General features: G+C 35.6%; 1 protein-coding gene across 1 annotated transcript in view; it reads right to left on the reverse strand.

Annotated features, from left to right (window-relative positions):
* UVRAG (UV radiation resistance associated) overlaps positions 1-15,353 on the reverse strand; it is a 361,815-nt gene that overhangs the window by 151,318 nt on the left and 195,144 nt on the right. The window contains 1 exon segment of the mRNA XM_060104362.1: positions 10,435-10,561. Within this exon segment, the coding sequence (XP_059960345.1) occupies positions 10,435-10,561 (127 nt within the window).

The raw sequence follows: 15,353 nt of genomic DNA on the forward strand, positions 1-15,353 counted from the left end.
TTTTAATAGATAAGAATGAGTCCCTGGTAACCTAGCAGAATCACTATAAAGAACAGAGGTCCCTAACAAGTAGATTAGGATCTACTGGTACTGAAATATGGTTATCTGTATCTAGCCAACCCTTCTTTCCAACCCCTCAGATCTTACCACCACAGTATACAGAGATTCCCAATGGCAGAAAAGTACAGCCAATAGCAGCACTCTCTCCTGTTTAGATTTGAGCCCGAAGTGCCAACATTAGATTCTAACCCGCCCATGATTCTAAGAGTTCAGAGAAATATAAAATAATACTCATCTCAAAAAACATATATAAAAGTGGGATGAAAGCTCCTGAAGTACAAAGTCAGTGTTAAAAGCCAACAATTCTGACCCATTCTGGCAAATACATATTTAACTTGAGCATTACCAGCCTTTCTTTCCATGATAAGGTGGAGATACAAGAATGTGCTGACTAATTCTGACTTGACTGTCAGAACTAAAACGGGTATTTACAAAATCCTATCTTCCTTTCCAGCACTGTTTGGTATCAGTAACTTTGAACACAGGCTCTGTCATAACTTGCTATGTGGCTTTGGGCCTCTGAAACTCAGTTTCCTCATCTATAAATTGGATAATAATATATGATATCTTTATTACTAGGGAGATAATAACAATACCTTTAATTCACAGGACAATTAGTAAGAACAAAATGAGATGAAGAATAGAAAACACATGACACTGCCTGACACTAATAAGCATTCTACAAATATGAGGAATTATTATTACACCTCAGTCTTTTAAATGGGATAGAAGTCACTGTTTAGAAGTTCACCTGTTTAAGGCTGGTGATAGACTTCTTGGGACTTCCCTCTATCAGTATAAGAGGGAAAAACACAACTGGGAACACAACTGGAGAACTATATCTCCCTATCTTTTTACCATATGCCAGAATAATATACATTCCATGGACTTTACACATCACACTACTGATAAAAAGGTGGTATCATACTGTGATTGAGTTTTGGAATCAATAGAAAGATTTTAACCACATCACCTGTCATTGGTTGTGTGAACTTCAGTAAGGTATTTACTGTCTCTGACTGTGACCTAGAGTTTCCTCAACAGTAAATGTAAATAATAATAGTACCTACCTAATAAAGTTACTGTGGTAATTAAATAACTCATATCATACCTTTCAGTATGATAATTGAAATACTGTAGCTATTATTATTTTTGCTTCTCTTATTAGAAAAAGACAAAAGTCCCTAACCCCTCTAAAATCCTACAGTGTTTTCATTTTAAAAACTTATGGTCTTGAAAAAGATATGTAGACATACATGCTACAGGTAGCAGGCAATTTGAGTATTATAAAAGTTGATGGTAATTCCAAAGCACTAAAGAAATGTGTCTTTTCACAGAAGATGAGACCTCTTAAAATAGATCTTATATGTACACACAGCTATCTATTTATTTGGAGTCATTCTAACAGAGACTCTATGGAAATGGACTTTGCTCATAATATGTCATGATTTTAAATGGCATTATCCCAGACTCTCAGGTATAAATGTTAATATGCAATCTGTATTGGAACACGGATAGTTCTGACAATCAATACCAAAGAATATACACTTTTTCTACAGTATTTCTCATGAGAATATCAGTTTTCCCAAATGAATACTAAGCTAGAAGCTACAGAAGTCTTCGTCCTTTAGCAGTGATGCCCATAACATTAGACTATGATTCATTCCTTCAACAAATATTTATTGAATGCTTACTATGCCCCAGGCACTATCCCAACCCTCAGCGATCTTACAGTCTAGAGGGAGAAACAAACTAACAATTACAGTGCTATAACGGAAAAGCACAGGTGCTATGGAAACACACGAAAGGGAAGAGAGCCAGTGAAGATTTCCTGGAGAAAGCACCAATTAACAGAGGCCTAAATGCAAGTGAGACAGACTAAAGCAAATTTAAGTTTCTTTTAGTTCTAAAAGAACGTGAGTATGGCTAAAGCATTCAGATTGAAGTGGATCATAGGAGGCCATCTTCAGTCAGGAAGGACTTTATTTTAAACACTACAGAAGTTCAACAAGGTGTGATATAGGAATAAGAGAGAAAGCATTTTGTTCCTATTTTTATAAGATCATTTCAATTTTACAACTCATCTGATCATCATACACATCCTTGCTACACAAAGTATGCTCCACAGACCAGCAACATCAGCAGAACTTAGGAGCCTGTTAAAACTCAGCAGGATATCAACATAGTCATAAGTACTATTATTAACTTTATTTTAGAGATGAAGCCAAGTAATTGGACAAGGTTACACAGCTGGCAAATAATGAAGCCAGGCATGCATCAAAGTACTCTGAATCAAAACCTATCCCTTTAAATTTAAACCATATTTTTCTAAAATTACTGAAATGAGGTAAAATCACAGTTACAAAATTACTCTTTGAGTCTAACCTGTATTTCATACAGTGTAAAAATTTAAAACTTGTTAACTATGGCCTACTTTATTCACATTCCAAATATACTCCCAACACAATTGATTTTCTGTTTGCCATTACATGTCATCTCTCTATCAATCTCAACTGTCTGAAATACACTGAAAACAAATAGGTAGCCAAAAAAGGATGCATTACAGATGAACTAAGGATAAAAGAGAGCCCCTCAGAGCCTCACTCTGTGCTCATGCTCTCTGGGTGCCATGTAAGGCACTACGCTGGGCACTAAGAAGGATACTAACATAAAAATGTAAAGTTTCTGCCCTCAAAGTCCAAACCAACTAATTAGTAAAATAAGCAACATCAAAAATACTATGGGGGGGGGGACTTCCCTGGGTGTCCAGTGGGTAAGACTCTGCACTCCCAATGCAGGGAGCCTGGGTTTGATCCCTGATCAGGGAACTAGATCCCACATGCATGCCGCAACTAAGAGTCTGCATGCCGCAACTAAAGATCCCATGTGGCGCAACTAAGACCCGGCAAAGCATAAATAAATAAATAAATAAATAAAATATTAAAAAAAAATACTATGGGGTCACAGGAGAAGCAAGAAATCTCTGGATGAGGGAGAAAAAAGCCTCTAAAGAGAGCTCATATTTAAGTATGTCTTTGAAGGAGCAAAATAACTGAACCAAGTAGAGATGGGAAAAGCATATTCTCATAACAAGCACAGAGGTGAGAAAGCACAGGAAAAAGACTTTTATTTCTGAATGATGGAATAACATACATTAGATTTACCCTCCCACTGTAAACAACTAAAAAATCATACTAAATTATACACAACAACAGTTTCAGACACTGGATAATAGGCAGCCCAGGACAGCAGTTTCTGAGAGAAGGGAAACAAACAAGGTGAGCCCTATACTCCTCCAGCTTACTGGGTGGGGAGTGTTTCTAGGCCACAATGCAGAGTGGGTAGACAAATAAGAGTCCCAGCAGTGTTCAGGAGACTCTTCTCTTCACACCATACACAAAAGTTAACCCCAAATAAATCACAGACATAAATCTAATAACTAAAATGATAAAAATTCTGGAAGAAAACAGGAGAAAATCTTAAGTGTCCTTGAGCTAAATGAAGATTTCTACAAGACAAAGTTTATCTAAAAAGAAATGATGAATAAACTCAAAAGACATTATTAAGGAGAAAAATATATAAAACATGTATCTGATAAATGACATGTATCTAGAGTATATAAAGAATTCTTAGACATCAATAATAAGATATTCTCGAACACTCCCAAAGGGAAAAAATTTTAAAAAGCAGCCAATAAAGATCTAAACATTTCACCAGAGAAAAGATACAGATAACAGATAAGCACAGGAAAACATGTTCAACCTCATTCATTATCAGAGAAATACAAATTAAAACCACAATGAGAAATAACCATACATCTACTAGGATGGCTAAAATGAAAAATGTTTGGATATGAAGTAAATGGAACTCTCATGCATTGCTAGTGGGAATGCCAAACAGCGTAACAGTTTTATAAAGTTAAACACACTCTTAACTATATACATTCAGCAAGCCCACCCCTAGTTATTTAACCAAGAGAATATGCCCACACAGGGCTTCTACTCAAATATTTACAGCAACTTTGTTCACAATAACTCAAGACAGGAAACAAATCTAGTATACAGATAAACGTATAAACAAATTGTGTGTGTGTATTCCACACACACACAGCGGAATACTACTCAACAATAAAAAGAAATTCACTCCTGACACATGGAACCACATGGATAAATCCCAAAATCATTATGTTAAGTGAAAAAGAGCCAAATATAAAGAGTATATATTATATGATTCCATTTATATAAAATTCTATAAAAGGCAAATTATGTCAGAAAGCAGATCAGTAGTTGCCAGTGGTCAAAAGGTAGGAGAATGAATTGACTACAGAGAGGAAAGGGGAAACTTTTTTTTTTTTTTTTTGCGGTACGCGGGCCTCTCACTGTTGGGGCCTCTCCCATTGTGGAGCACAGGCTCCGGACATGCAGGCTCAGCGGCCATGGCTCACGGGCCCAGCCGCTCCGCGGCATGTGGGATCTTCCCGGACTGGGCACGAACCCGTGTCCCCTGCATTGGCAGGCAGACTCTCAACCACTGCACCACCAGGGAAGCCCAGGGGAAATTTTTAGTGTGATGGAAATGTCTTTCATTCACCATGGTGGCAGTTACTTGTCTGAATATATTAGTTAAACTTATTAAATTGTATATTTAAAATTGATTAATTTTATTGTATATAAATTATACCTCAAGTAAACAGATTTTTAGAAAGATAAAAAGACAAAGAAATGAATGCTCACATACTGAACTCTTAAAAATTCATTAAAAAATAGTAACACAAAATGACAAAATGAGGAAATGATGTTAAAAATGTAAACCACAAAATAAAAACCACAAAAAAACTTATAATAAAACACCATACTTAATGGTGAAACACTGAAAGCTTTCTCCCTGAGACTAGAAATGAGACAAAGATATCCACTGTCACCACTTCTGTTTAATATTATAATGGATGTACTAGACAGTGCAATCAGGCAAGAAAAAAAATTTAAGGCATTAATTTTTCTCTTTTTTTTTGGCTGTGTAGCATGTGGGATCTTAGTTCCCCAACCAGGAATTGAACTCGCCCCTCTGCAGTGGAAGTGTGGAGTCTTAACCACTGGACTGCCAGGGAAGTCCCTTAAGGCATTAATATTAGGAAATAAATTAAAATGCCATTATTTGCAGGTGAACTGACTGTACACATAAAATTCAAAAGAATCTAACAACAATCAGAATTAATAAGTTCCTTGGATATACACACATAACTCGTAGATATCACGGGTCTGGTTCCAGACCACCACAATAAAGCAAATATTGTAATAAAGCAAGTCACATGATTTTTTTGGTTTTCTAGTACACATAAAAGTTATGTTTACACTATTCTGTAGTCTATTAAGTGTGCAATAGCATTATGTCTAAAAAAACAAGGTGCATACCTTAATGAAAATATACTTTGTTACTAAAAAAAAAGTTAACCATCATCTGAGCCTTTGGAGAGTCATAATCTTTTTGCTGGTAGAGGGTCTTGCCTTGATGTTGATGACTGCTAATTGATCAGGGTGGTGGGTACTGAAGGTTGGAGTGGCTATGGCCAATATCTTAAAACAAGACAGCAATAAAGTCTGCCACATAGATTGACTCTTCCTTTCACAATTTCTCTGTAGCATGCAGTGCTTGCTGTTTGTTAGCATTTTACCCACAGTAGAACTCCCTTCAAAACTGGAGTCAATCTTCTCTCAAGCCCTGCTGCTTTATCAACTAAGTTTACTTAATATTCTAAATCCTTTGTTGTTGTTTCAACAATCTTCACAGCATCTTCACCAGGAGTAGTTTCCATCTCAAGAAACCACTTTCTTTGCTTATCTGTAAGAAGTAACTCCTTATCCATTTAAGTTTATCATGAGCTTGTAGCATTTCAATCACATCTTCAGTCTCCACTTCTAATTCTAGTTCTCTTACTATTTCCACCACATCTGCAGAGCTCTTGGGTGACCAGGTAGGTACACTATCAATGAGCAGTGATATTTTGAAAGAAATCTTTTCTCCTAAGCCATAGGTCTCAACAGTGGGCATAAAATATTTGGCAAACTATGCTGTAAACAGAGGTGTGTGCTGCTATCCAGGCTTTCTTTTTCCATTTATAGAGCACAGGCAGAGTAGACTTAGCATAATTCTTAAGGATCCTAGGATTCTGAGAATGGTAAATGAGCACTGGCTTTGACTTAAAGTCACCAGCTGCATTAGCCCCTAACAAGAGAGTCAGCCTGTCCTTTGAAGCTCTGAAGCCAGGCATTGACTTCTCTTCTTTAGCTATGAACATCTTAGATGGCATCTTCTTCCAGTATATGGCTGTTTTGTCTTCACTGCAACTCTGTTGTTTAGTGTAACCACCTTCATTCATTATCTAGCTAGATCTTCTAGATAACCTGCTGCAGCTTCTACATCAGCACTTGCTGCTTCACCTTGCACTTCTATATTATTGAGAATGCCTCTTCCCTTAAACCTCACGGACTAGTCTCTGCTATCTTCAAACTTTTCTTCTGCAGCTTCTTCACCTCTCTCAGCCTTCATAGAATTGAAGAGAGCTAGGGCCTTGCTCTGGATTAGGCTTTGGCTTAAGGGAATGTTGTGGCTGATTTGATCTTCTATCCAGACCTTTAAAACTTTCTCCATATCAGCAATACAGCTATTTCACATTTTTATCATCCATGTACTCAATGGAGTAGCACTTCTAATTTCCTTCAGGAACTTTTCTTTGCATTCACAACTTGGCTGCTTGGCTCAAGAGCCTAGCTTTCAGCCTATCTTGGCTTTCAAAATGTTTTCCTCACTAAGCTTAATCATTTGTAGCTTTTGATTTAAAGTGAGACGTATGACACTTCCTTTCACTTGAACACTTAGAGATCACTGTAGAGTTATTAACTAACCTAATTTTGAAATTATTGTAGCTCAGGGAATAGGGAGGCCCCAGGAGAGGGAGAGAGACAGGGGAATGGCCAGTTAGTGGAACAGTCAGAACACACATAACGTTTATCGATTAAGTTCATTGTCTTATATGGGACTGATTCGTGGTGCTCCAAAACAAGTACAATTGTACATCAAAGATCACTGATCACAGATCACCATAACAAATACAATAAAAATGTAAAAGTTTGAAGTATTGCAAGAATTACCAAAATGTAACATAGAGACATGAAGTGAGCAAAAGCTATTGTAAAAATGGTACCAATAAACTTTCTCAACACAGGAGTGTCACAAACCCTCAATTAAAAAAACCCCACAATTATCTGCAAAGTGCAATAAAGTGAAGTGCAATAAAATTAGGTATGCCTGTAAAATTACTATACAAAAATCAACTGTAATAAGCACATTAGCCATTAGGGAAATGTGATTCAATACTACCATGTGAGGGACTTCCCTGCTGGTCCAGTGGTTAAGAATCCATCTTCCAATGCAAGGGACACGGGTTCGATCCCTGGTCGTAGAACTAAGATCCCATGCGTCAAGGGGCAACTAAGCCTGCACACTCTAGACCCCACATGCCACAACTACTGAGCCTGTGAGCCACAACTAGAGAGAAGCCCGTGTGCCACAACTAAGACCTGAAGCAGCCAAAATAAATAAATAAATATTTTTAAAAAAAACCTACCATGAGATACCACTTCACACTCATTAGGAAGGCTACAAGGGAATGTAGCATGGAGGACATGGAGAAACTAGGACCCTCATACATTGCTGGTAGGAAAGTAAAATGGTATGGTTGCTGTGAAAAACAGCTGGCAATTGCTCAAAAAGTTAAACAGTTATCACATGATCTAGCAATTCTACCCTCAGGCGTATTCAAGAGAAATAAAAACATACTTCCTTACAAAAACTTATATATGAATGTTCATAGAAGCATTACTCATAATAGGCAAAAACTGGAAACAATCCAAATTTTCATCAACTGATGAATGGATAAATAAAACGTAGTATATCCATGTAATTGAATTTTATTTTTAAAAAAAGGAGTAATGACACATGCTACAACATGAATGGACCTTGAAATGTTACAGTAAATGAAAAACGTTAGTCACAAAAGACCACATATTGTATGATTCCATTTACATAAATTGTCCAGAAAAGACAAATTTATAGAGACAGAAAATGAATCAGTGGTTGCTTAGGATTTATGAAAGGGGAAATTTGGAACAACTGTTTAATGGGTATGAATTTTCTTTTAGGAGGGGTAAATAAACCAAAAAAGACTGAATTATACACTTTAAAATGAACTGCATGGTATATGAATTAAATCTCAATAAAGCTGTTTAAAAAACTTTCTGTATAATTGAATTTAATTGTAAATATAATTAGCTTATAATAAATAAATAAATAAATAAATAAATAAATAAATAAATAATCAATCACTGTGACAGCTGCAGCTGCAGGGCCATTACCCTAACATTAGAATTGCTAATTTGTCTATAAAACTTCCAGGGAACATTTCTTTGCACATATAATAAAATCAATACCATTTTTAAAAAATCATTCATATTTCCATATATCAGCAACAAGTAGAAAATAAAAGTTAAAGATAGTTGTAACAGTTATCATAAAACATCAAAAATAGAAATATTGATAAATTCAGTGAATCATGGAAAACATCCATTTACTAACAGCTACTTTATTTCAATAAGATTTTGTAAAAATGATCTAACAAACAAAGGCATATACCATTTTCTTGGATTGGAAGACTCGATACTGTAAAGATGTCTATTAACCCCAATTGTGTTGGTAAATATATCAAATGTATTCCCAATCAAAATCCTAATAAGGTTTCTTTTCTGTGTAGAAGTTCACATGAAAATGCAAAAGGACAAGAATAACCTAGGTGATCTGGAAGAACAGCTAAGCTGAAGAACTTGAACAGAGAGCAAGACCAAATATAACATGAGAGAAATTAAAACAGTAAGATAAGGGCAAAAGAACAGAGTTAACAGTTCAGTGAAACAGAACAGATGGTCTTGTAACAGACAAGTATATGTTTACCTTATTTATGACAAAAGAGAAACAGCAGTGCAATGGGGAAAGGATGGTTTTCAATAAATGGTGCTGGGCCAATTGACTATCTATATATAAAAAGTGAGTCTTGACTCTTACCTTACATCATACACAAAAAAATCAATTCCTGATGAATTATAGATATAAATGTAAAAAGTTCAAGAGTAAAGCATTTAAAAGAAAACACAGAAGATCTTTATGACATTAAAATAGACAAATATTTCTTAAACTAGACACAAAAGACCTTAACTAGAAAAGACAAGACTGATAAAATGGAACTTGTGTTCATGTAAAGGTATCACAAAAGGGTGAACTAGCAAGCCACAGAATGGGAGAATATATTTTCAATGCATATTTCAAACAAAGAAACCATATCCATAATATATAATCAAAAAACAATATTACTCAAACCAATAGAAGTGGGGGGAGCGGCAAAAGACTTTTAACAGGTGCTTCAAAAGGAATGTATCCCAATCAGCAAGAAACATACGAAATAGTGTTCAACTTCATTAGTCTTCAGGGAAATCAAAATTAAAATTGCAAGGAGACACTAACAACATACCCACCAGGAAGGCTAAAATACAAAAGACAGAAAGTACCAAACACTGACAAGGATGGAGGAAACACTGTTGGATGGAGAAGAGGTAAATTGGCACAACTACTTTGGAAAACTTTTGGACACAACCTACTAAAGCTGAAGATATGCATATACTATGACTATGTAATTCTGCTCCTGGGTTTATATCTGAAAGAAATGCATTAAAAAACTTCTTTAAGAAACACGTACTATACCATTCATGGAAACATTACCTGTAATAGTCCCAAACTAGAAATTAATGAAATGCCAGAAGCAAGAATAAATAAATACATGTTCATTCAGTGTAATACTATTGGCAGCAAAAATAAACTAAGACTATATTACATTCAGGTAGGGATGAATCTTACAAACAAAATGTTGAACAAAAGCCAGCACCTAAAATGTACATATTATATGGTTCTATGTGTATAAAGTTCAAAATTAGGCAAACCCGATCTATGGTATAGTGAGTCAAGGTAGTAGTTAGTCTGGCTAGAGATGCCATGAATGGAAGAGAACATGAAACTTCTGGGCTTCTGGGGTCCTTGTCTCTGTTTCTTGATGGAGATTCTGCTTATGCAGGTGTGTTCATTGTGAAAATGTGAAGTGTGTCTGTGTGTGTATATACTATACTGTACGTATTAATTTCAAAATACTTCAAAAAATTTTTAAAAATTGTTTTAGTATATTTATACAAAGATGACTATTTGAGCCTATGGAGAAAAAGAAAGGAAAATTACTGAATGTGGAGGCTAGGCTGTTTGTATGGTGTTTTTACTCACCTTTGTCCTGTAATGCAATTTGTTCCTTATGCAGTAATGCCACCTCCCGTCCCAAAGCTTTCTTCTGTCTTTCCAGTTCATTTCGAAGCACCAAAATTTTTAATTGCAGGCACTCACTTTCTTTTTTCTAAATAATTAAAAGCACAGGTAAATTTATGAATATAAAAGTTATGCCTATGAATAACTGTGCACTCACAATGTTTCAAAATGTGATTGGTTTAAAGCACTTTAATACTCATGTAACTTATAGATCTCTTGAGTAACTTAATTATCAGCACCTGTCATTTTAATGGAAAGAATACAGATGTAAGCAAAGAACAGAGTAGAAATAAAATCTAAAATCTGGGAACAGTTTTTCTAAGAACCTAAAAGACACTATAAAATATCTCAGGCCTCTTTCCTAACACCACAATACAATAAGACACAAATTAATAATAAAAAAGAAATGGAGTTCTCAAAATGTTAAACATAGAATTACCTTAGGACCCAGCAATTCCACTTCTAGACATATGTATATATCCAATAGAATAAAAAACATGTCCATACAAAAATGTGAATATGAATGTTTATAGCAGCATTATTCATAATAGCCAAACAATGAAATCAATCCAAATGTCCACCATCTGATGAACAGATAAATAAAATGTGGTATATATACAATGGAATATTATTTGGCAATAACAAGAAATGAAGTACTGATATATGCTACAACATGGATGAATCTTGAAAACATTATGCTAACTAAAAAAAAAAAACAGTTTTAAAAGGCCCCAGACTCCATTTATATGAAATTACCGAAATAAGCAAATCCATAGAAACAAAAAGTAGATTTCCATCCTTACCAAGCTGAACATAGGTGCTCTAATATTCCACAGATTTTGGAGAAAGCCAAGTAGGGACCTGGTGCTTTCATCCCTTACAGACAGTAAGTAACCAAGCCCCCTATAATGTCAGTGGATACCACAGGGGGAGCCTTCAGCCTCACTACAGCTGTAACAAGATAACCTTCTCCCTTCCTGCTGGGTAATATCAGAGGAGGCCAAGTAGAGAGTCAGAACTTTCACTACTATGCAGTGCTATTGAGACCACCTTACTCCCTATGTGGGCAGCTGGAACTCCCATTCCTAGTCAGCACTAACAAACCCTCTTACACTCACACACAAACACTCCTCTGCCACATGAGTGTCAATGGAAGCTTCTTGGGGAACTTGGACTTCCACCCCAACCTGGCAGTAATGAGATGGTGCCTCTTCCTTCCACTACCAGAGGTGTCAGAGGAAGTCAGGTAAGATAGAAGGTTTAAATAAGATCCAGAGACTCATAACATAGTACCCCAAATGTACAAGTTTCAATCAAAAATCACTCATCAGACCAAGAAACAGGAAGATGTCAAAGTGAATAAAAAAGGATAATCAATAGATGCTAACACTTGAGACAAACAGACATGTTACAACTATCTGACAACGATCTGAGAGCAGCCATCACAAAAATGCTTCAATAGAAATTAAGAACCTATATGGGAATATAATCTAAAAAAGAGTGGATATATGTATATGTAAATGTATAACTGATTCACTTTGCTGTACAGTAGAAACTAAAACAACATTGTAAATCAACTATACTCCAATAAACATTAATTAAAAAAAAGAAATTAAGAACATGCTTGAAACAAAAAAATAGAACATTTTGACAAAAAAACCCCAGAAAATCTCAATAAAGAAAGTGAAGACCTAAAGAACTGAAATAAAAAACTCAATGAATGAGCTCAACAGCAGAATGTAGGAAAGAGAGAAAAGAATCTTTAATCTGGAAGATAAAACAATAGAAACTACCCAATTTAATCAATAGAGATAAAAATGAACAGAGCCTCAGAAATCTGTGGAATGATAGCAAAATATCTAGCACTTGTATCATCAAGTACCAGGAGGAAAGGAGAAAGTAGGCAGGAATGAAAAGTACTTGTAGTAAATAATGGCTAAAAACTTGCCAAACTGGGCAAAAGAAATAAATCTACAGACTTAAGAAGTTAGTGAACTCCAAACAGAATAAATTAAATGGAGAAAATCACAAAGTAAACAAAACCAAAAGCTGTGTTTTTGAAAAGGTCAGTAAGATTGATAAAATTCTAGCCAGGCTAACCAAGAAAAGACAGAAATTACTAATATGAAGAATGAAAGAGGAGCCATCACAACTGATCTCATGGACATTAAAAGAATAATTAAAAATACTATAAACAACTCTATGACCATAAATTTGGTAACTTAAATGAAATGGATCAATTCCTTGAAAAACAATCTACCAAAACTCACACTAGGAGAAACTGACAATCTGAATAGGCCTATATATATATATATATATATATATATATATATATATATATATATATATATATATATATGAAATTAAATCAATAATTAATAACCTTCCAAAACAGAGAGTACCAATCCAGATGGCTTCACTGGTAAATTTTACCAAACATTTAAATAAAACATTATACCAGTTTTTGAAAATCTCTTCCAAAATACAGAAGAACTTCCTAACTCATTCTATGAGGCCAGCATCATCCTCACACCAAAACCGAAGCCATCACTAGAAAGGAAAATTACAGACCAGTATTTCTCATAAACATAGGTACAAAATCCCCAACAAAATATTAGCAAATCAAATCCATCAACATATAAGAAGAATTATACACCATGGCCAAATGAACTATATTCCAGGTATGCAAGACAGGTTTAACTTTCAATAATCAATTAATGGATTTCACCACATCAACCAGGCTAAAGAAAAATAAAATCATATAACCATATCAATGGATGCTGAAAAAGCATGTGACATTCAACTAGAAATAAAGGAGAACTTCATCAATTTGGTAAAGAATACTTGCCAAGAAACCTACTAATATTTGCCAAAATACTTAATGGTGAAAAACCAGATGCTTTCTCCCTATGTTGCAGAACAACACAGGATGTCCCCTTTCACCACTCTCTTAAACATGTACTGAAAGTCCTAGCTATGCAATAAGGCAAGAAAAGGAAATAAAAGCTATGTATACTGGGAAAGAAATAAATGAAGTCATCTTTGTTTACAGATGATATGATTGTCTATGTAGAAAATCCCAAAGAATTGACAAAACAAAAACAAAAAACCAACCCCAAACCTCCTGGAACTAACAAGTGATTATAGCAAGGTTGCATGATACAGGGTTAATACACAAAAGTCAACTGCTTTCTTACGTAACAAGGAATAATGGGAATTTGACATTAAAAACACAACATCAGGGCTTCCCTGGTGGCGCAGTGGTTGAGAGTCCGCCTGCCGATGCAGGGGACACAGGTTCGTGCCCCTATCCCGGAAGATCCCACATGCCGCGGAGCGGCTGGGCCCGCGAGCCATGGCCGCGGAGCCTGTGTGTCCGGAGCCTGTGCTCCGCAATGGGAGAGGCCACAGCAGTGAGAGGCCCGCGTACAGCAAAAAAAAAAAAAACAAAAAAACAAAAAAAAAACAGAACATCAATTACATTAGTATGAAAGAATAAAATACTTAGGTACAAATCTAACAAATTATGTAGAAGATCTATATGAAGAAAACTACAAAACTCCAGTGAAAGAAATCAAAGAAGACCCAAATAAGTGGAGAAATTGTCCATGTTCAGGGATAGGAAGACACTATTATGATATCAATTTTTCCCAACTTGACCTATAGATTCACTGACATCCCAGCAAATTATTTTGTGGATATCAACAAACTGATTCTTAAGTTTATAAAGAAAAGCAAAAAACCCAGAATCACCAACAAAATACTGGAGAAGAACAAAGTTGGAAGACTGACACTATCTTCTGTCAAGACTTACTATAAATCTACAGTAATCAGGATAATGTGGTATGGGCAAAAGAACAGACAAACAAATCAGTGGAACAGAATATAGAGCCCAGAAATAGAAACACACAAATATGGTCAACTAATCTTTGACAAAGGAATAAAAGCAATTCAATGGAGAAAGGATAGTCTTTTTCACCAAATGGTGCTGGAACCACTGGACACCCACATACAAACAAACAAACAAACAAACAAACAAAATTTAGATATAGACCTATATCTTTCACAAAAATTAACTCAAAATTAATCACAGATCTAAATGTGAAATAATAATTACTAAACCTAGGTGACCTTAGGCTTGGAGATGACTTTTTACATACAACACCAAACACATGAGCCATGAAAGAAGAAATTGTTAAGTTGGACTTCATTAAAATTAAGACTTCTGCTCTGCAAAAATGACTAATAGAATGAAAAGACAAGCCACAGACTGGGAGAAAATATTTGAAAACAACTTATCTGATAAAGAATAGAATACAAAACATGCAAAGAATTCTAAAAACTCAACAATAGAAATATAAACAACCCAATTAAAAAATGGGCAAACGATCTGAACTGTCACCTTACCAAAGAAGATAGAGATAATCATATGAAAATAAGCACATAAGCATATGAAAAGATTCTCAATATCACAAGTCATCAGGGAATTGCAATTAAAACAATTAGATAGGGGCTTCTCTGGTGGCGCAGTGGTTAAGAATATGCCTGCCAACGCAGGAGACACGGGTTCGAGCCCTGGTCCGGGAAGATCCCACATGCCGTGGAACAACTAAGCCCGTGAGCCACAACACTGAGCCCGCATGCAGCAACTACTGAAGCCAGCGCGCCTAGAGCCCGTGCTCCACAACAAGAGAAGCCCCCACAATGAGAAGCCCATGCACCGCGACAAAGAGTAGCCTGCGCACCACAACGAAGAGTAGCCCCCGCTCGCTGCAACTAGAGAAAGCCTGTGCACAGCAACGAAGACCCAACGCAGCCAAAAAATAAAAAATAAAATAAAATAAATTTTAAAAATGAAAAACAATTAGATACCACTACAC

The sequence above is a fragment of the Mesoplodon densirostris genome, chromosome 7 (assembly GCF_025265405.1).
Source record: "Mesoplodon densirostris isolate mMesDen1 chromosome 7, mMesDen1 primary haplotype, whole genome shotgun sequence".
Taxonomy (NCBI): domain Eukaryota; kingdom Metazoa; phylum Chordata; class Mammalia; order Artiodactyla; family Ziphiidae; genus Mesoplodon; species Mesoplodon densirostris.